Source organism: Scatophagus argus, chromosome 20, assembly GCF_020382885.2.
Source record: "Scatophagus argus isolate fScaArg1 chromosome 20, fScaArg1.pri, whole genome shotgun sequence".
NCBI classification, from domain to species: Eukaryota; Metazoa; Chordata; class Actinopteri; family Scatophagidae; genus Scatophagus; species Scatophagus argus.
In genome coordinates, this window is record NC_058512.1 from 18,966,600 (window position 1) to 18,987,791 (window position 21,192).

Here is a 21,192-nt window from a genome sequence, read left to right on the forward strand (position 1 = left end):
GGCTGCCATAATGATCATATCAACCAGTGACACACCAGTTTAGTGGATATGGTGATGAGAAGCAGTATTTGTTTGTGGAAATGCCATTTAAACCATACCATTTTTACCAGATACTACCACAAATAATAATAAAAAGTCTTTTTTTTTTTTTTTTTAAGAACACTAATAATTGTTCATTTAAGAGACCCGGTCTACTTATTTCTGTTTTGTCTTGCTCTTAAAAATACTTTTCTTATCGGATTATTTTATTAATAGTCAGAATAATCTGTATCCATGTAAAGGCAGATTGAGGCATCCATGTTCTATAATTTCTCTGCTACAAATCAGGCAATCCTCGACCAGCCACAGCACAGATATATATTTTTAGAGACACTGTAGATCCCATGCTGCCTCTAAGTGCCTGCTTGCTCTGCCAGGAAACAGTACAATAAGAGTGTAGGTGGATGAACAGAAGGCAATGGTTATTGATTCACCCTATTAAGATGACTGCACACATACTATAGGAGTTACCTAAATTATTTATCAAATGCTTCCTCAAACAGCCCTAAAAACATGCACATTAGGTTAACTGGCCCTTGGTGTGAGTATGTGTACGATTGACTGGCGGACAGTTCAGGGTGTACCGCACCTTTCACTGGTCGTCATCGGCCCCACCCATGCCCTTGATGGATAAGTGGTACAGAAAAGGGATGGATGGATGCCTCTGCCAAGGTTTATGCATCCTCCCTGGTAGAAACAAAAATCTAAACCCTAACAGTGAAGATGATTCCTTAGGCTTACATGTTTGTGAAGCGATTCTGAGATAAACAACAGCTTAGTGCAAGTCTGAAGGGGTCGGAGGAAGCCAGTTTGATAGTCACAGCTGCTGGTGAAGACTAAAACTATTAGGGTGGAACTCATGGAAGGTCCTAAACCCATGACAAAGCTGGACTCCAGTCTAAATACTACTTAATATGTAGAAGAAGCTTGTTAGCCAAGTACAGAATGCGTAAAGTAACTTAGCATTGTTGCACTATGAAGCAACCTGATTTTAGATATCGTTTCTGAGAATACAGCATCTTTCCAGTAGATTAATAGACTGCATTGACCTGTGACCACTGAATCTTCTGCTATTATCAGAAGTCCACAGAGTGAAGTCATTCCACTAGCAACTCCCAGTTACTATGGTAAACCATCTGTTATGAATAGAAATCACACTGACGCCACACTGGGAGGATAGAAATGAAAGAAATTTGCAGGAAATGGAAAGGCTTCATGAGACTAAGCAACCCTTTTTCATATTGTGGAAAGGGAAGAAAGGGAGAAAGGATGTTTCTCAAACACTTCAAGTACACAATAACCAATAGTTACCAAACAACTGCAAGCTGGTTAACTCTATATATGAAATGAAATCGGTATTGAATATAAAACAAAGGGTTCTATAAAGCAAGATCAACGAGAACAGCACCCCAATAAAGTAAATATCCCACATCATTTTCATGCAGAGAATATCACAACACAACATGCAGTAAAAAACAATGAATGTCTGTTTTTCCCCCACACAGAGTATATATACCGTAGTTAAATCACCAACAAACCAGAACAGTGTTAGCTCAGTATAAACTAAGGCCAACAGAAAAGCAGACAAACGCATGCACAATGCAGATCACCAGCCGCTTACCAAATTTTCACCGACATTCAAATACAATCAGCTAACATTGATTTAATTTGAATGCCAATTTCGTACTAACAAATCTGAGTTGAGTATTTGACAGGATGGGAAAAAAAGACAACTAGTGCAAAACCAAAAAGATACACACATTCAGTGTTTCTAGTCTGGATCCTCAGGTTTCCTGGTATCTTGGATGTTCAGAAGGCTACATCTGTGGTGAAGTCATAGTCAGCAGCAGCATTTACATCTGTAGTGCACTCCTTAACAGTCTTATAGCGGCTGAAGAAGTCTAATCCGCTACGCAGCACAGACAGACGCATTGCACCTGCAGTGACTATGCTGTACAGAAGAGCAAGCCAAGATGGAGCCCAGCCCATGCAGCTCTCTCTGCTCTTTACCTCCTACCCCTCCCTCCAGCTCTCTCCCAACCCTTTACTCAGCAAAACAACATCACCACAGCCCTACACTTCTCTAGAATCTTCCCTCATACACAAACTAAAAGACACACAGGCACACACACAAAGGAGCACACAGCAAGACAAACACGGATGTTACCTTGAGTTTGGGTTTAGTAAAAGTCGACATGTGGCATAACAGTGTAGGCTAATCTGTGTAGGGCATAACATTGATCACACAATCGATAAAAAGCAATCAGCGGTGAGTGGTTATAATAAGTGGATGCTTTCACAGGAAGTATTATGTTCGAAGTTCAGCATTAGAATGTTTAAGCAGTTAATGCAATCAAGAATCGCTGTACATTTGAGATGGGGAACATCCAGAGTCTTCCATACAAACAGAATCTGAAAATGTCCAGCAAGTAGTTCATGCCAGCAGAAGAATGACAATGAGTTAGCAGGCTAAACTGTATCTGCAGGCCCAACACCAAACCTGACCCCCCCGGAGACAAGGAGGCCTATTTTCTATTTGGGTCACGGTCACCTTACAGTTACAATGAAAAAGACAATTTATAGGCTGTACGGGTTGAGAGGGAGTTTGGAGAAGAATGTGTAGGTTTCAGTTCACTGTAGCACAGGCTCAAACAGCTGTCCCATTTTATATACGTTTCTGTGCATTCTGAACATTAAATCAGACTGCAGTACTTAATTATACTGTCCATAACTCTAGTAAATGTTGGTAGTCCTGCCAAAAACACTCTTACCTATGGCACACACCCTCTATCATCCATCTAATGATCAATGGATTCTGCCTCCCTGTTGTTGTCATTTTACATTTGGCTGGTAGATGGAATTCCCACGGTCGAGGTGGCTTTAACAGTCAAATAACAGATGTGAGCATTCTATGACAGTGCAATGATAAAACTGGTCAGCACAGGTGACTTAATGGATGGAAACAGCTATACTCATTTCCACTTTCTACACCTATCAAATGGCGGAACAGCTTCACAAGCATCTGCTAAGGCCATGACCCAGGCCTATAAATCAATAACATTAATATTTAGAACTGTAAATGCACAGTGGCAAAATTTAGTCCACGAACATAAACACAATACCTTAAAGCTGAATTCCCCTTGAATTTCTGTAACACAGCTTTTAAACTGTTTTTCCCCCACTGTGCCTAATCACTAACTTGTAGGCTGCATGCTAAAGCTTTTAATTAGAGGGGCAGTTGGTATGTGAGGAACTTGGCACCACCCTGACAAAGCCGGGACAAACAGCTGCACAAGTGTGAGATAGCGCCTTCACGTTATGGCAAGTCCAGCTTTTCATACTGTCCACAACCGTATGTATGCAAACTATACACTATATTTATGTAAATTGTATTTCGACGTGCTCCGCTGGAAATGCAAATACCAGTTCTTAGCTTTGACCCACACCTTAAAACATGCAATGCCAACTTGTCACAAATTGTTCATGTGACAATATCCGTCCGAGTAAATTATTAACCGCTACGCTTAAATAAATGCAGGGTAATAAGAGGACTGACAGCTGGGGCCATATGTCCAAAGGTATTCAACTGCACTGGGCGGCTCCCTTTCCGCCATGGCCGACACGCTAATGTGGTTACCAACGGAAACTTGTCATTCTCAAGTCAGTGGTGTTCAATTAACTGATTCAAAACACAGACTGTACAACCTGTAAGAGAAGACTTATTTCAATCAATATTAGCTGATAGGATTTGGATCGTGCAAATGTACGTTGGAAGCTAGCAGATACCAGCTCATGACAAACACCTCGGATATGTTCGCTATCCTGAACATCAGTCAAACTTGCAATATCATAATATTGCAATTTCAAGATGAAAGCATAACGTTAATTGTTAGCTAGCTGAAACAGACTTGAATATTTAACTTAAAACAATCATTTTGTTTGAATGCAAAGCAGGTCAGCGGTTGTCGACGAAAGCTAACAAAATGTAATTTGGTAGTGTGTCTAATGTTAACATGTAGTCAGTATCACAGCCCTCAGACAACTGGCAAACATTATCCACCTATCATACGATAAATATTCAACAAAAGGAATGCTCGCAGTTAGCTAACGTTAGCCACCAAGCTAGCGAATCCGTGGCACCCAGAGAATTCAAATTGAATTAACAGAACCGGTCAACTATAAAAGCAGGGTCTATATTGTGCAACTAAATCTGTTTTTAAAAATGACCGACACAATAAAAATATAAACCTTTTAAATACCTTGGTCTGTTATCGAAAGATAGTGGTTGAGCAGGCAGATCGTCGAAGAAGGATGAGAGGAGGCTCTCGGTGATGGGTGTTTATATGACGTGACGTAATTCTCTGCAGCTTTACGGAACTAACCGATAAATGCCGAAGCTAGCCGAAATTCTCTGGGCATTAACATTTCAAAATATCACTTACTACATTTAATATGAAAACACTGAAATATGCACTCATACTTTATTCTCAGTCTATGCTCACTCTTCATTCGTATAGGAACGATATATACACCGGATAGGAATACAAGACAAATAGTAAATAAAACAGGACTGACAGACTTTCTGCTTGCAGTGAAGGGCTGAGTGATTTGAATCAATTTAATTAAAACACTGCGCTCCCATCCCTGCAGACTCAGGCTTTGTTCGATATGGAATGCACTACATCTTTACCAGTTACCAGTTCTCTCTGTAGCTGTCAGTGTTGTCTGTAATTCCTTCAGCTGCATATCAGCTGACTATCAGAAGGACTTATCACACAAGAGATCAGCTGTTCATGAGCTCTTACATAGTTGCTGAAATTGTTTTGCATGTGTTATTTCCATTTTTAACTGGTCTCTCCCGATGTACATTTTCAAATTTAATCGCCGCTCTATATTCCTATCCCTAAAATGACCGAGTAGTACACAATTCAGTCTGACTTTGTGAACAAGTCTTCTTAAGCAGAACATGACAGAGAAACACTGTTGCGATGAGGTTTTACAGAGGCAGTAAACCACAGGCGTGATCACTTCAGCATATTTTTTTTGATTGAAATTTAATTAATTTAAAATAGTCATAAAAATCCACAATCAACAACTCTCTATTCTCCTAATATCATTTGAGAAACTGTAAATTCAAAATAACAGCTTGACACACACTGTCTCGTAGCAGCCAAAGGACAGTGTTTTCAGCTCCTCACAGTCAAAGACCATAGACACATAGTGCATAATGTGTTATGGTAGCTTGGCTTCAGTTAAATGCAGACAGAGCATGTAGTCTGGTTCTGGTATAAACTTTAGCCATGACTGGCTGAGGTTCAGGATAAAAGATAAATATGTAAGCTTGATTTAAAAAAAACAAAAAAAAACAACAATTTAGATTCAGTTTTTGGCATGAAAAAAAGAGAGAAAGTGACTTCAATTACCAGTCATACATTTCTGAAGACAATATTCAACATGAAAAGCCACAAGCAGCCATCAAAACTAATAAGACTGGTGATAGAAATGATGAATATTCTATGTTGATGACAAATTCAAATTAAATCACAGAAAATACAGGAAATAAAACCAACAAGTTCAAAGTGTCTTCAAGACATTTCAAACCTTAGCCACTGTTCAATGAGTAAACACTATAAGGTTCCATTTGTGGTCTTCAGCAACATCAGTGCATGGCTGCTATTGTTTGATCAAATTCGGTCTGCAAAGCAACACAGTGCAGCGCAGATGCTGCAGTGGGATGGTAGGATGGGAATGGTAAAAGCAGCAGCAAGAGCAAGATGGTTAGATAAAGAGCTGCAGGTTACAGGCACTTAGTGCAGTTTATGGGAACCATCAAATTAGCTTGTCATCAGGGCAAACAACATTTTCAGAGTGCTGTCATTTTGTAAAACCACTTATGCCTGTATTGCATTACTGGCTCTGATCACAGCTGTTCACAGCATCCTCCAGAACCTGCAGAAATTGCTAACACATTTGAAATGGAATAGCACAAATATGTCATAAGGAAAAAAACAGAGTGGAGTACAAACCCACAGAATATTTATTTTTATATAATATTAAGATATCTTACTTTTGTATCAGTGGGTTGCAGCTGCTTTTTATTGCTGCAACCTCCTATTAAAAAAAGTAGTATGAACATTCTCTCCTGCTTTACCGAAAACATACAAAACTGAGACTTTAACACCGAGGCGCATACCCAACCATGATTTTTGCGTCCAGTTACAACCCTAGTATCCGGTCACACTGGTAGTGAAGTGACCAAATTAGTTTGTACACAACAATGCCCATATGTACATTTGATACAGTTTCTAAATTTAAGGTTCTAAATTTAACATTCTGCATTGCGCATCCTTTGAAGCCCTTGTCTCCTCTAAACTCATAATACATTTCGTGGGTTAAAGGACCTTCAATAAATGCCATGTCTCTTTAATTTAAATGAGTTCAGTTTACATGTAAATAAAGACTCTTTCAAGTTAATTTGGTTCTTTTCCCAATTCTTAGTGTCTCTAGGTTAAATCCATGGCATATCTTTTTAGGCTTGAGTTTTTTAATCCATTGACATGAATTTGGTTGTCAACCAATTCAGTTCTAAGTAAGTCTTTACAGAAATCTTACATTCTAAAAGCCCCACTAGCAGCTCTTCACCCAACCCGTTCAAAGTGTGGTTTGAAACAAATAGCCAGGTGACTGACCAAGACTGTCACACTTACAGCCACCATCTTTTGTTAGCAATTGTGAAAGTAACAGGCACGACCCATAGCATTGTTTTGGAATGTGTGTATGATACAGCTCCGTCAGTTAGATGGGTGAGGGGGCACGCAGTGAGCTACTGAGGGCCAAGTCTCCAAACACATTGGCATAGGAGGCTTTGAGGAACTGCACATAGTTCTGCAGACTTCGGTTGGTGCTGTCTGACTGCTCCAGGCGATCTTTCACATCCTGCAGTCGGCCTCTGTACCGTCGCTCCACCTGAATCATAAACACATACCTTATAGACCTACTGCACAGCCTGTGCATGTAGATGTTGAGTTAATTATTATTATTGGAGGGCCTTACCTCCTCTTTGCTGCGTCGCAGCTGGTTAATTTCTGAGGTAGTCCTGCTAAGTTGAGTTTCTAGGTCCAATATTTTGGACTGGGTGGAACGTTCTTTGGTGGCAGCACGCTCTCTGGTCTCAGACAACTGAGACAAATATGAGACATTTGAATTAAATAATGGGTAAAAAATAGTACGCAACTGACATGCACCAATATATCGCCAATGATACGCACTTCAATCCATGCAAGTATGCTTGCAATTACCCATCTACACACTCAAGCTATAGAAGCTTGGGCTCCTGAACACCTTAGTGTAAATGTGTGTTTAGACTAAAAACAGAATTGCTTAACAAAAAACAAACAAACTAACATAAAAAAACCAAGGGTTAATTTTCTTTGTCATGCAACTGAGTTGTGAGAATACATGTTTCAGACCTGTTGGCGAGCATCATCCAAGGCCTCCTCCAGCTTCCGGCTGAGCAGGGAACATTCCCTTGTTTTTTCGTCCAGGCGGACCTGATTGCTGTGAATGGTGTCTTCCCTTTTGGCAGTGACTGCCAGCAGGTCACTGTTCTGACTGACAGCCTCCTCCAGCTTTCTGCAAGACAGCAGCAACAGCATTAACAGTTGGAATAAACACACTGACACTAAAACTAAAATTTTAGGGTTCCGTTCTTCCAACAATTATGTTTGCAACTGAATAATACCATTCAAATTCCTGATAACATTAACCTGTGAAAATGACAAATCCAATCAAATACATCAGCAAGAGCACACTTGCTGATTATTAAAGGAAAGATGTTCTCTATAGTCTGGACCATAGGATTTGCCAATAGAGGAAAAAAGGTGAGGTAAAGGGGGAAGGTACACGTTGGTGTTGTAAAATCAACAGGAACTCAAGTTACTGTGGCCACACAGCAACATGATCAGTAGTTTGAGCTGCAGGAGCTGTTGTGAAACAGTGACACAGGACTCATAGAGGCAATTAAGGTCTGTTAAACTCTTTAGTGGCCAAGTGGGGCAATTTACAACACAAAAGTGGTTCGGTATCTCTGATTCATGCCTCAGTCAAACCTGAACACGAAAACATGTCCTTTCTTTCCATATGATTTCATCTTATTTTATTTCACTGAGAACAAATTCAGGAATCTTCTACAAAAAAAATCACTGAAAGAATTTAGCTCAGCCTTATTTAGCTTATTCAAATGGTTTCTGTTTGCCAAAACGTAAACAAATACAGTCTAAAAATGCCCTGATTGCATTCCTCAAATCCCCTAAAACTATGGAAACTTTTCAAAACTTCCAACAATTTGCACATGATTGTCCCCCATGTAGACATTGTCTCACTTTTGACGGAGGGGGGGGCACAGTATCGACCTCTGGAAACCTCTTGTCTCAAAGCATAAAAGCCAGTAGAAAAAAGCAGAAATGGTGACCGACCTTTCCAAACTCTCCACTCTCTGCTGAAGCTGTTTGTTCTCCTCTAGCAGCACTTTGTTCTTCTGTCTCAAAAGCTCCATTTGGCTGCCCTGAGTCTCCACCTAAGACAACACAAGACACGACTCTTATCAGATGACTCATATTGTTCCCATAAGTATTCAGTTTTCTACTTGAAGCTGTTGGTAAAACGAATTGCATGTGTGCGAGCTGACTTGATCTGACTGATGTGTCACTTCAAACACATTTTTAATTCCAATCGAAATAAATTTAATGGCAAAACTTCAATGTCAAATTTGTTGGAGATTAATGATTAGTAACATTCCAACCTTGTTTATAGCATTATTTAAATTAAATTTTAACCACAGTCAAAACCATTTTTCCCATCTGTCAATGGCATAACTTATGTTTGTGATGAAAGCATAACGCTTACTTCCTTACAAACGCTTACGGTTTGGTTTCATAAAACAATTTTCTACAATCCATCCATTTTCTATATCACTTATACAACAACCACACACTCTCACACTCACACCTAGGGGCAATGTAGAGGAGCCAGTTAACCTAATGTGCATGTTTTTGGTATTGTGGGAGGAAGCCGGAGTACCCGGACAAAACCCACACAGGCACAGGGAGAACATGCAAACTCCACATAGAAGGGCCCAGACCGGGATTCGAACCTGGAACCCTCTTGCTATGAGGCAACAGTGCCAACCACCACACCAACTGTTTTCTAAAATTTTGAATCTGATTTAGCTCACCATTTTTTTTAAATCAGTGCAGCAACATCCAATTCACTTTCAAATGAGCACCTTATGTTGGAATTTAAGTCATTTTTTTGTGTGGAGCTAATTTGAGCTTGCATGCACGGTACTGCTGTGACCTTCATGCGGAGATCGGTCAGGGTTGTGCCGAGCTCCATGCTGCGTTTCTCCTGACTGCGCTCCCTGTCCTGCGCCTCCTGCAGTTGGAGTTCAGAGCGTCGTAAGGCTTCGGGCAGAGGCTCCAGCTCTGCCAGCCGTCCCAGCAGCTCCCTGCGCACCTCCTCTATCTCCTGCTCCACCTCTCCCCGTGCTGCCTGGGCCTCCCGCTCAGCCTGAGCCAGTCGAGCGCAGTACTCATCTGCCTCAGCCCGGGTTTTTCCAACCTACGGAGCGTTGGTTAACAGAAAGAAATTTGTGTTTAGACTCTTCATGAATATTAAAAGCATGTGCTGTGCTATCAACAATGTCAATGTTGCTGCATTCCCAGTAGAAAAGTTCATTTCTCATACCTGGATCTTATAGCTGTCCAGCAGACTTTCATATTGCTTGATGGAGGCTTTGACCTGCTGCAGCTCTGACTGAGACAAGGCCAGCTTCTCCTCCACTGCAGACGCTGTAGCCTGACAGGAACAGGCAGATTCAAATGATGTGTCATCAGTTATTAAATTAACAGCACAGTCCATCCTCCTAATGTAATCTAAGTCAGCTTAAGTCTATTAGCATTAAAAAATGAGGATAGGAAGGGCATTTTCCAAGACACAAACAGATAATTAAGAATTCTGATTAGTGCCAGTGTCAGGTGAACTTCCAATAAATGTGTTCTCAGTGCACAGTGAATTGCACGTTTTCTGTGGATTGTTGGGTGTTTCACCTTGAGGGACTGGTTTTCCAGTTTAGCAGCAGTGCTCTCTGTGCTCAGTTGGTGCAGGTGATCCAGCAGGCCTTGTCTGTCCGCTTGGCCTTTATCCTCTGAACTGTGCAGCTGTTCCGTCAGCTCTGCTATACGACTACATACATCATATTACACAACATGCAGCTGTCACACCAAGGATCAACTGATATGTTGGTTTCAGTGCTATAATAATTATATTTTTTGTGGTGACTACAGAAATAGGGTGCTATACAAGAGGCAAAGCACTGCATTTTTAAAATATTTTATGGGCAAAACACATGTGGTCATAATTGGAAAACTGCTAAATATGAGACTCCACTTCAAAAAGAGGCCTTACCAGAGACACATATGAGTGATTTAAGAGAGCATGTCTCATTCATCATCCTACTCAGGTGTAGAATTTTTGGTTTGGTATGAATGAAATTCACATGTGGTCCTGACAGTGACATGTGGATCAGGGTTTTTTTTTTTAACACCCACGTACACCCAACCCTTTAGGAGAGCCAATAGGCACCATGTGCCAACATGTGCCATGAATTACACTTAAGATATCTGTCAATTAAAATGATAATTTTACAGGTGAAGAAAGTCAAAGTTTGCCATGAAACTGTTATATAACGTGAGTATAAGACTACACGTAAAATGGTTATGTAAGTAATACTGTCTCATTTAACGCTCAGTGAAACCCATTGACTGTGACATTATAGAGCCGGTCCTGCATGCTAGCTAGCTTATAGAATAGAAGAGCTCTTCTTACACATAGCTGTAGCTGTCAACATGGTAGATTTATAGTGATTTTCACCTCTTTTAAACCTTTTTCCAATATGACATGCAGCCATGATAGTGTCGGCGATGTATCTTGTGAGAAATGAAAGATGTCATTGACTGAGCGGTTTCACACAATTAGTGGTTCTTTAATATCTTTACAAGGAAGTGCGACCTTCACGTGTTCCAATGTTATCTCATAAAGTGACAGACATCATTTTTCGTAATGTACAACACAATTCAACATGCTCAAAAAATTATTTATTTCTATTACTGTATACTGATTTTTTTTTGAATTAAGGTCCCATGGGGGACTTTGGAGCGGGTGGGACTTAGTCTTTCTACCTGACTGTAGCTGAAATTGAAACAGACCTGCAGTTACCTGTTCAACAGCGACACTTCAATCTCCAGCGAACTCTTGTCTTTCACTTCCTGGGCATGGCGACTCTGCCAGCTCTCAGCTGCTGACACTGCATCTGCCATCTGCTTCTCCTGTTGAAAAAGAAATAAAGATGGACTTTTTTTGGTCACAGTGGAATGTTTTCACATCCTTACGTTACAAAAGGCAGCGAAATGATGAAATGTGGGTGTGCGCAACGGGGCTTGAATCTTTCTTTAAAGAATTAGGGAACTCAGTGTTTTTTAACATTTGGCCAGTGTTCTAATAATTGACAAAAGTACGTAGGAGGATGTTAATGAATTATATGAATCTAACACGACTGTATCTGGTGTGTCTGGTCAATAAGCGTAGAGCTTCAGCAGAGCAGCCTGCCTGCTCTGTGGCACAAGCCTACCATCTCAAGCAGCTGGACGCTCAGCTGGCCAGCAGTGTCTTCACTGCGCTCAGCTCGTTGTTTCTGGGCTCGGGTGGCTCGTTTCAGAGCTTCTCTGTCAGCACTGGTCTGCTGCTTCAGCCTCGCCAGCTGCTCTGTCAGATGCTTCATCTCTGCTTTCTGCTGGTTGGCAGCTCGCTCCAGGTTCTGGACCAGCGGGAAGGACAAAAGCAAAAAAAAACAAACTGTAGTTTGATTCACTGTTTGCCTTTTCTCATTGAACTAACAGCAGCTAAGAAATATTGGCAACGGTGAGTCTGACTGCAGTGGCCTTGGTGACAAAAGCATTTACCATGCACAATCATTATACGCACCACAATAGATAATTCCACATGATGGCATGCGTTAGGACAGACAGATCAGGACCATTACAAACCTTTATTTGCACAGTAAGCCGGTTGTTCTCAGCTTCTTTGCTGCGGAGCTGTCCTTGTAAATGAGCCCGTGTTGACTCAAGACTCTTGGATAAATCAGCTGTGCTCTTGGCATTGTCCTGCATTCCAGCAAATATACATTGGGGAAAAAATACATATTTCCTTGTTGTGGATGCTAGTTTGAGACAGTTTGACAGAGTATTTCCTGTAAAAAAACATGAGAAATTTTGACAGCTGCACTCACAGTACCTTTTCAGTATCCAAAATTTTGAAGAGTTCATGAACCTCTCTGTCTTTCTCTTGAAGTTTCAACACAAGATGCTGTTAAAGGCGAGACAAGCTTTAGTCACATGTTTTACATGAAGATAAAAAGAAGACACAATACATGGGGAAAATAACATATAATATGGATCAGCATGCTGAATGAAAGGAGGAAAAACAGTTCAACTGAAATAAAGTACATTTTATTAGTCAGTCAAACTCACAGCATTTTCTGCCTCCATGTCAGCCAGTCTCTTGAGTAATGTGTCCTTCTGCTCTGACAGTCGGGTTGACTCCATCTGCTCAAAATGGTCACATGGCAACAGAGAAGAAAGTCAGTCACTGTGCTTAAAAAAGATTTAACGTATACTGCTACTAAAAATCCCATGTGACACGTATTAAGACAGCAGATTGTGGATTGTGTTATTAGTTATTATTGGTTATTAGTTCAATCAGGTTGCAAATGCACTGACATTTATATAACACATCTGAGTGCATTTGCCTCAGTATTCTGAGGAAACATCTCGCACTCCATCAGCTGCAGAAGCTCTATGCATTTCTTTACCATATCAAGTTAATGTGACTCCTAATACATTACCTGTGCAATTAGACCTAAATATTTTGATGCTATAATTCTACATGTAATAAACTTGTTTTTTTCCCTCATGTATGTTCGACTGTGAAGCAAAAGCTGGGGAGTCAAGATCACAACCCAGTAATTTATTGTATCTCATTGAAATAATGTCTGAACACTGGCACAACATGACTGAAGGTCAGGGCCAGGAACTGGCTGCTAAAGGAGCCCTGTTTTAATAAATTAGGAGCTATAACCCTGATAACCCCTGATAATGTGTGTATTCTTTTTGACACAAATTCAATTAAAAACAGTACTATTTAATGCTTCACCTCATCTGCAGTGCACATTTGCACTATTTTTGTAAATGCAGTTTTAAGTCAAGTCAAGTCAAGTCAAGTCAAGTCAAGTCAAGTCAAGTCAACTTTATTTGTATAGCCCATTTTTACAAGCAGTTTGTCTCAAAGGGCTTTACATAACATCAGCAACATCCGCTGCCCTTCGACACTCACATCGACTAAGGAAAAACTCCCAGAAAAACCTTTAACAGGAAAAAATGGAAGAAACCTCAGGGTGAGCAACAGAGGAGGGATCCCTCACCCAGGACGGGCAGACGTGTAATGGATGTTGTACAGGCTTTTAAAACTAAGAACCAGCCAGACCAAACTCCTGTAAGTTTGACCAGGTAGTAACACAGGAACTCTGCTCCTATATAAACTACTATGTAAAAGTGCCATGATATATCAGACATGGGACAAATATACATGGATGATTTTAGAAAGCATACGACAACAACAAAAAAAAAAAAATCAATAAATCAGGATCACACATCCATCGTCTGGTTCATGTGTGTTTTCCAGATGTACCTGGGAACTGTGCTGCTCTCTGAGAAGGTGCCGCAGAGCTCGATTTGTGGTCTCGAATGTTTCCAGTTTCTGCAGCAACAGCTCCTTTTCACGGGCCAAGACCAAAGACTCAGAGCCAGACAGCCTCTGTATCAGCGAACAGAAAGACAGGCAAAGACATGCGTTTACAAAACAAAGTTGTGAAAAGTATTTCTGACAAATCATTGAATTGCATCATGTAAAATGCTGAGTTAACACTCACTCTGCCACCACACAGTTTGGAAACAGATTCCCGCAGGGCTGAGACTTGCTTGGCAGCTGCTGTCCCATCTGCCTCAGCCTCCATCAGCTTCCTGAGAAGAGCATCTTTGTCTTGCATACTGTCCCCGTCTAATCTGCAAGGACAAGACAGGAACAAGTACATTGGTACGTAAACTTTGTCTTACTATTATCAAACCAGTGTTCCTGTAGGTAGCCGTGAAATATTAGATCTACAACTAAATTTATAACATTATAAAGAGATTTGCAGCTTAAACGCAACACAAAATCAACCACTGCCACAAATTTTTGCATGTAAACTACTAATTAAAAATCAGTACAATGTTGAAAAATGTTGATGACCAAAACCCAATGAAATGTCATAAATTCCTCACACTAACTTCCATTAAACTATAAAAACCTTTACACAGAAAGGTTTACAATACAACAATTTGTTTTTATCTTAACACTGTGCAGGCTTGGCTTTTTCACAATCAAGATATAAGCTGAAGACTGACACAGTATTTTCCCAATCACAATGAATTTGAAGGCCTCTCCGTTCTGTTTTCTCATTATATAATGAACTACACTGGCTGAACACAATTGTAAATAGCAGAAAATGCTAAAGTTAGAAGTGAGAAGAGGAAGAAGAAGAAGAAGAGGAGAGAAGTGTAAATGCGATGAGTATATAGTTGCCTGTCGTGGTCGGTCTCCTCCAGCATCTTCTCCATGGATTGCCGTAGTCGAGTGTTCTCCCTCTCAGTCTCTTCCAGTTCCTTGGTCACCTCAGCCAGCTCTTCCTCCTGCTCGGCAATCACCCGCTGGGATGCGTTCAGCTGCTCTGACTGGCGCTCCAGCAGGTGTTCCTTCTTCCGCAGTTCCACCTGTACACATGGAGGTGTAAAAGCATTCATGTTGACAGACACAGACAAACTATACCCTGTTGCGGTCTTTGTGGAATCATACACACTGTGCGAGGCTGCAATGTTATGGGTCTTCAAATCTTATTTGTTTCTAAAGGATACAACCAATGCAGGAGCTTAAAATTTCAAATTGCTAAAATTTAATCAATCTACAAAAAATGGACGACCTTAGTCTGATGGAAGAACAGTACCTCACCAAGTGAACACAACTGTCAGTGCAGAAATCTTTAAGACTCTTTAAGAGTCCTTTAAGTGTCTTTTGGTAAACGTGGATATAAAAATGATATGCGTGCTTATAATATAAACTGATGTAACCTTGTAATAAAACATTGTTTAGGTTGTTGGCCAATTTCACATGATTGTGTTATTGTTTTGTAATCTACACATCACTTTGTCAAATAACAGTCAAAGGTACGTTTACAAAATTAAAACATTTATCAGTGAACTTCATCATTTTAAATTTGCATTCAATATGTTCATGATAAAAACCTTTTCATTTTATGCTGAATTGTGAAGCATTTTGCAAAGTTTGTTTCAGTCTATAAATTAAGCATTTTCTGATATTAAATAATGATTTGAGTCCATTCAATTTACCGTCTGCCTACATAGAAACAACAACACATCAATTAAGTCTGAAATAAAAATGAAAATATGAGACCAATATGATGTCAAATCTGTTGATGGATGTAAGTCTAAGAATGACTTGGTAAGGGAAAGACTTGTGTGATGCAGACCCGCTCAGATCAAAAAGGGAACAGAAGAGAGACTGACCTCATTCTTCAGAGAGCTGACTTCAGTCAGTAAGCTATCAATCTTCCTCTCATACTGACTGATTCGTCCATGCAGGCCTTCCTCTTCTTCTGATGTGAGGTCAGCCAATCGCAGCACAGACTGGGAATGTTCAGGTTCTGGTTCAGGGAGCGGTGGTGTGATCTCAAGGCGGTGTGTTGGCCCCTTTGTGCAAATTACACTCTCAGTAACACTACATATTTGAGTGGACGAATCTTTCACAATCCTCTGATTACTACTGTTTAGTCATAATCTATTTTAATTCTATTACTACTATGACTACAGCTACTACCATTATTGTTGTTACTGCCATTATTATCATAATCACCATAGTACCTTGTGTATACTTCACATTTATCATTATCTATAGTTCCAGTTCTTCTGGTATTATTGCTGTTGCTACACATGTTTGTGTGCTCCTTCTCTCATCCTCCACCTCCATCTCTCTCTCTCTCTCTCTCAACCCAACCGGTCAAGGGGGATGGTCGCCCACGTAGAGCTGTGGTCTGCTCTGAGGTTTCTGCATTCTAAAAGGCAGTTTTTTCTCGCCACCCATCCAAGCGGGAATGTTGGGTTCTCTGTATTATAATTTAATTAAAGAGTTTGGTCTAGACCTGCTCTAATTGGAAAGTGTCATGAGATGACTTTTGTTGTGAATTGGCACTATATAAATAAACTGAACTGAAACTGAATAGAAAAATAATGTTTTGAAAACGAGGATGGCATTTAGGTATAATAAAATTCATTACCTCCCATTTGAATGAAGCGTCCCGAGTGGAAGCCTTTCCTGGAGGTATCCATGGCACTCGAGTTTTGACCTTGGCTGTAGGACGGAGATTTCCTTTGTCAACCTTGGCCTTCCCCTTTAAAACACACAGTGTCAAGTGGGATTATCTGTCAGGTCTGTCTATGCTGCATAATAACTACATTGTATGAGAACAGGTGTCTAATAAAAGGGAATGAGTGGAATGAGTTTCACAACATTTTCTAATGTTTTTGATGAGGAAAAAAAGGATAAGATGAAGGAGATACACATCTTAAAAGGCACATATTTACAATAAAAAAGAATAACTGAAAACAGTCAAAACAAATGCCATCACTTCTATTATAAGGGATAAAAATCTCTAACCTGAGGAGTCCTGGCAGGACTCATCCTCTGGCTCTTCACATGCACATGGACCGGTGTGGTGTCGTTGATGTGCACATGAATTGGAGGTGAACTTGAGCGAGTTCTCATTGCTTTCCTCTGTAAAACAGTACTGGTTAGCATCCCCAACCAATGTAACTGTTCACATTCGAATTTCCCATCGAAATTAGTGATAACATAATGACATGAAGAGGGACATGCAGGTTTGAGGTGTATGTGAAAGTACAAGGAAAATGACTTTGTGCAAATAAAAAATATAATAAAGCAGTTAACATTTCCGTAGTACCGTATATTTACAACAATTACTGCAGCTATATTTGAAAGATAATTGTATTACTGCTATAATGTAAAGAAGAAGAAGAAGAAAACTTAAAACCTATATATGGGCAAAACCAGAAAGAACGGAAAAATGCTTCAGGTGTTGTGTGTTTACTTTTAAGGGCCTTTCATATTTTCTACCTATTTCCCTGAAACTCACTGAAACAGAATGTTGTAAAATATAATAAATATACAAAAATGTATGAAATTTATTATCAAACACTAGCAAAGCCCATTCACAAAAACACTGAATAAATTAAGTTGCTAATATCGACACAAATAATCAAAGCCATGAACTGCAACTTAACCTAACCTAATACTTTTAGATGGATTGTAATCTGTATTTCAGTCTTGAAGACATTATCAAATGGCAACATAGCTTAGCAAGAAGTAAACATTAGCCTGACATTAACCAGAATTAGCTAACTCTAACAGCAGCCTTTCTAGTCTGCGACTAACAAGTAACAAATTCACCGGCTTACCATATAAAAAATCAGAATATACTAGTCAGTACTTGACAATATACTTCATTCGCAAAACAGCACCTTTTGTTTAAGACGAAAAATAAGTAGATTGTTTAAACACATTCAAAGTCTAACACAGCGGAAGCTTGGATAGACTTCAACAGATAGTGACGCTAAATTCCCTGTGGTTGGTCACTTTAACGCACGTGACATCTTTATCCAATTGTGATTTGACCAGAGTCGAAATTCTAACGTTCCTTAGCAACATCCTTAACCCAACAAGCTATGGTAGCTATGTCCGTGGCAATGTTTTTTTCCCTTCGCTCTCTTTTTTTTTTTTTTTGAAGCGAAGCCGGAAGTGAGCGCGGATCACTCTCGCGCACTCACTCACACCATGGTATCAAAGATACACAATTTAAGATCAGATAAGATGAATTTTATTGATCCCACAGCGGGGAAATTAATTTGTCGTGGCAGCTTACAAGAACAGAATACAGTGTAAAAAAGCAAAAGTGCGCAAAACACGAGAACTTCTAGACCATGAACCAAATCTGTTCATGTAAGATTGTTTTAGATGAGAGCTTTACATGAGTGCAAATTTGTCTGGGCATACCTACAACTAAAACACTGTCAACAGAAACCTAAACCTCATCATGACGAACTGATGTGTAGGTGAGTAGGATTTCAACCAGGCCACTAGAAAGGGTTGGAGGACCATTAAATTCCCTTTTCACTCATGGCAACCACCAACGCATCGGTGTCAGTTCGGGCAGAATATCATAATGAGAGTGGACAAAAAAATGCAGTTAGTATTTGTGACAGGAGTGTTGTGTACACTGTAGTATACGTTATGAATGTTTTCCATAAGATGTTACAATTACTAACACGGAACAAATATGTGCGCTCTGCAAACGTAAGCGTTGGTGGTATAGTGGTTAGCATAGCTGCCTTCCAAGCAGTTGACCCGGGTTCGATTCCCGGCCAACGCATACTTTAAGCACTTTGCACCTACATGTTACGGACTGCTTTCCTGCGCTAACTCATACTAGCACACACTTGCACTAGAACTGGCTTGTTTATTTATTTATTCCTATTTCTCAAATGTTTAGTTTTTATGTTGTATTTGTATTTAGCTTATACATTCTATTTTTACCTCGGTTATATTTCTATATATATTCAAAGTTTCATTTCATATTTTTATATTCTGCTTATTGCTCCCGGGACCTGAGTCCTAATTTCGGATCATAAACATGTAAATGTGAGCTGGTATGACAATAAAGTTCCTTGATCCTTGATCTTTGATCCCTAGAGGCCATAAAAACGTCGATTTCAAACTATCCATGTTACATCCTTACTCTACTAACCCTCCCTGTAAAAACCTTCAAAAAATAAAATCAAAAGCAAAATAAAACAAAGCAGTTGTTTCACTTGGTTCAGTCATGTTATGCTTTGACATTGACTTGAAAGAAATAACACATTTCAAGAAATAACACAACACAACCATTTCTATTCTAAAATCTACCTAGCACTGCTGTACAGCTATAGAGCTATTATTGGTCTAAAACGAATTAATGTTTTAGAAGTCAAAATAAAGGTTTGAAAGCTTTGATAGATTAAAAGTACGTGAGCTGAGTACACCAGTTAACTACAATGAATCAAATAACAGTGTAAACTATAAAGTGTTCTATTACAAATACATCCCCCTATAAGGAAATTTAAAAGACAAAATTATTTTCCTAAAAATGCATGTAAATGATTAGGGTCATCGGTTCGATTCTCCCACCATTAAAGCAGCTGATGTGCAGGAAAAAATTTGGGTGTGTGGGGAAAAAATGTCCCCCCCCCCCCCATTAGCCGGCTGATGTGCCCTTGAGCAAGGTACTTAACCCCCCAATATGCTTCCCGGGGGCTTGATGCTGACCACTGCTCCTGTGTGTTTCACTGCATGTAATTTGCTGGGTGTTGCATGTGTGTGTTCAACTAAGGATGGGTCAAATGCAGAAGACGAATTCAGTGTGTGTATGTAAAAATATATATACTGTCAATAAAGTTGATTCTTCTTCTTCTTCTTAATGGACAACAGTGTTTGTACATTCTCCCCAGTCCCACAATAAAGACACTTATAGGTTCTTTTATGAAGCCAAATTTTCTCTTTCTTTATTGGCTCCATCTGGCAACACAGAAAAAAAACCTCCATCTGATACAATAAGTAATCTCAATCTTGGGAAAGTGAGGGTACACCGTCTTTGGCACTTTCTATTCTAAACAAACATGCTGCTTACAGAGATCTGCACATTTTTTTCAAACAGAAATTTTGGAAAATACATTTGACAGTCTGACACTGACTGAAAAATCACAAAAATCAAGTCACACATGTTGCTATAAAGGAAGGCTGCACCCCATCTTTTGGACATTTTAGAAGTATAAAAACATAGAAATGACACCTGCGTATCTGGGAGAGAAAACAGGATTTATCAGTCGGCAGTTGTTTGCAGTGTGTTCCCAAGAGGTGCTGACATGTTTCTCCATGGATGCAGGTCCACATATGGAGCAGTGGCTTTTGTGCTTGTCATGTCAAAAACAAGTTCATGTCTTATACTCCAGTGGATTCTTATACTGGTTATGCAGGGTGACCACTGATTTGGTCCCACAAAATCATTCTCCAGCAAACGGCCTTTAAACCCTCCCTGCTGCCATTGTGTTTCATGGTCAGGGGTCACTCCTGGTTTCAATGCTTCTTCTGTGGATTTTCCTGGTATGAAAGTAAACTTTAGAAATCAATCGTTTGAGCATCTGGTGTGTAGAGATAATGAGATTAGAGGTTAATATAACTGAAACCTTGTCTGCTAAGAAACTTCATTGTGGCTGCTGGAAACAATTTGAAAGTACTTACATCAACTATGTTTATCTAAAAAAACAAACAAGCAAAGAAAATTAAATAAAAAAAATAAAAATATACACACCCCAGTAGGGCTATGTAAAAATTCTCAAAAAAAAAGGCTATCAATCAGAGTGAAAAGTCTGATCAAGTCTGAACTTTCAGCAGTTCATAAACTATTTCATTACAGGCAAAGGCAATGGCAGCAGAGGAGAGAGGGAGGCCTCAAAAGCTTGCTGGACTGTGATTTTATCTTGGGTTTGTCAGTGTCCTTCTTGCATGAGTTATTATAATCCCAGCGAGAATAATATTAACTGCATGATGTTGTGAATTGTCCACCATTTTTCACTTCAAGTCACTTCAAACACTATCAAAAATAGTGCGCACAAATTATTATTACATATGCACAAGTTATCCTTTTGTTTGGTTAATATCTCGCTACCACAATTTTTTTTGAACAAGTTAATGTCTTGTTAATAAGTTAAATTTCACAAATGTCTCTTTCCTTCCTACAAATGATCTTTTATAAGCTTGTTGTCTATACAAACTTGTTTGCACATGTTAATATCCTTATCCTGTTCACACAAACCATTTTGC

General features: G+C 39.6%; 2 protein-coding genes and 1 non-coding gene across 6 annotated transcripts in view; 1 reads left to right on the forward strand and 2 right to left on the reverse strand.

Moving 5' to 3' along the window:
- sptan1 (spectrin alpha, non-erythrocytic 1) overlaps positions 1-4,445 on the reverse strand; it is a 35,730-nt gene extending 31,285 nt beyond the window's left edge. For all 4 annotated transcript variants that reach the window (XM_046375568.1, XM_046375566.1, XM_046375567.1 and 1 more), the window contains exon 1: positions 4,299-4,445. The gene's annotated coding sequence lies outside the window, so the exon portion shown is untranslated. The remainder of the gene's footprint in view (positions 1-4,298) is intronic.
- Positions 4,446-4,962: 517 nt separating this feature from the next.
- Positions 4,963-17,909, reverse strand: odf2a (outer dense fiber of sperm tails 2a). Its single transcript, XM_046375569.1, has 19 exons — positions 17,736-17,909; positions 16,918-17,034; positions 16,538-16,651; positions 15,771-15,953; positions 14,773-14,960; positions 14,081-14,213; positions 13,840-13,965; positions 12,624-12,698; positions 12,388-12,459; positions 12,141-12,257; positions 11,726-11,911; positions 11,314-11,423; positions 10,146-10,281; positions 9,784-9,894; positions 9,394-9,657; positions 8,514-8,614; positions 7,509-7,671; positions 7,093-7,218; positions 4,963-7,005 (listed from the first exon to the last, which is right to left on the reverse strand). Exons 1-19 carry the CDS (start codon positions 17,736-17,738, stop codon positions 6,835-6,837), a joined length of 2,496 nt encoding a protein of 831 aa, XP_046231525.1. The 5' UTR covers positions 17,739-17,909; the 3' UTR covers positions 4,963-6,834.
- A 725-nt stretch (positions 17,910-18,634) lies between these two features.
- trnag-ucc lies at positions 18,635-18,706 on the forward strand. Its single transcript has one exon. It is a non-coding gene; the product is annotated as a tRNA-Gly (tRNA).
- The last annotated feature ends 2,486 nt before the right edge of the window (positions 18,707-21,192 follow it).

What these genes read in the sequence shown, in the direction of transcription:
- odf2a (XM_046375569.1), bottom strand. An exon ending in GTCCTGCCAGGACTCCTCAG is followed by an intron (nt 16,652 to 16,917) that starts GTTAGAGATTTT and finishes TGTGTTTTAAAG; the next exon opens with GGGAAGGCCAAGGTTGACAA. An exon ending in ACGCTTCATTCAAATGGGAG is followed by an intron (nt 15,954 to 16,537) that starts GTAATGAATTTT and finishes ATTTGCACAAAG; the next exon opens with GGGCCAACACACCGCCTTGA.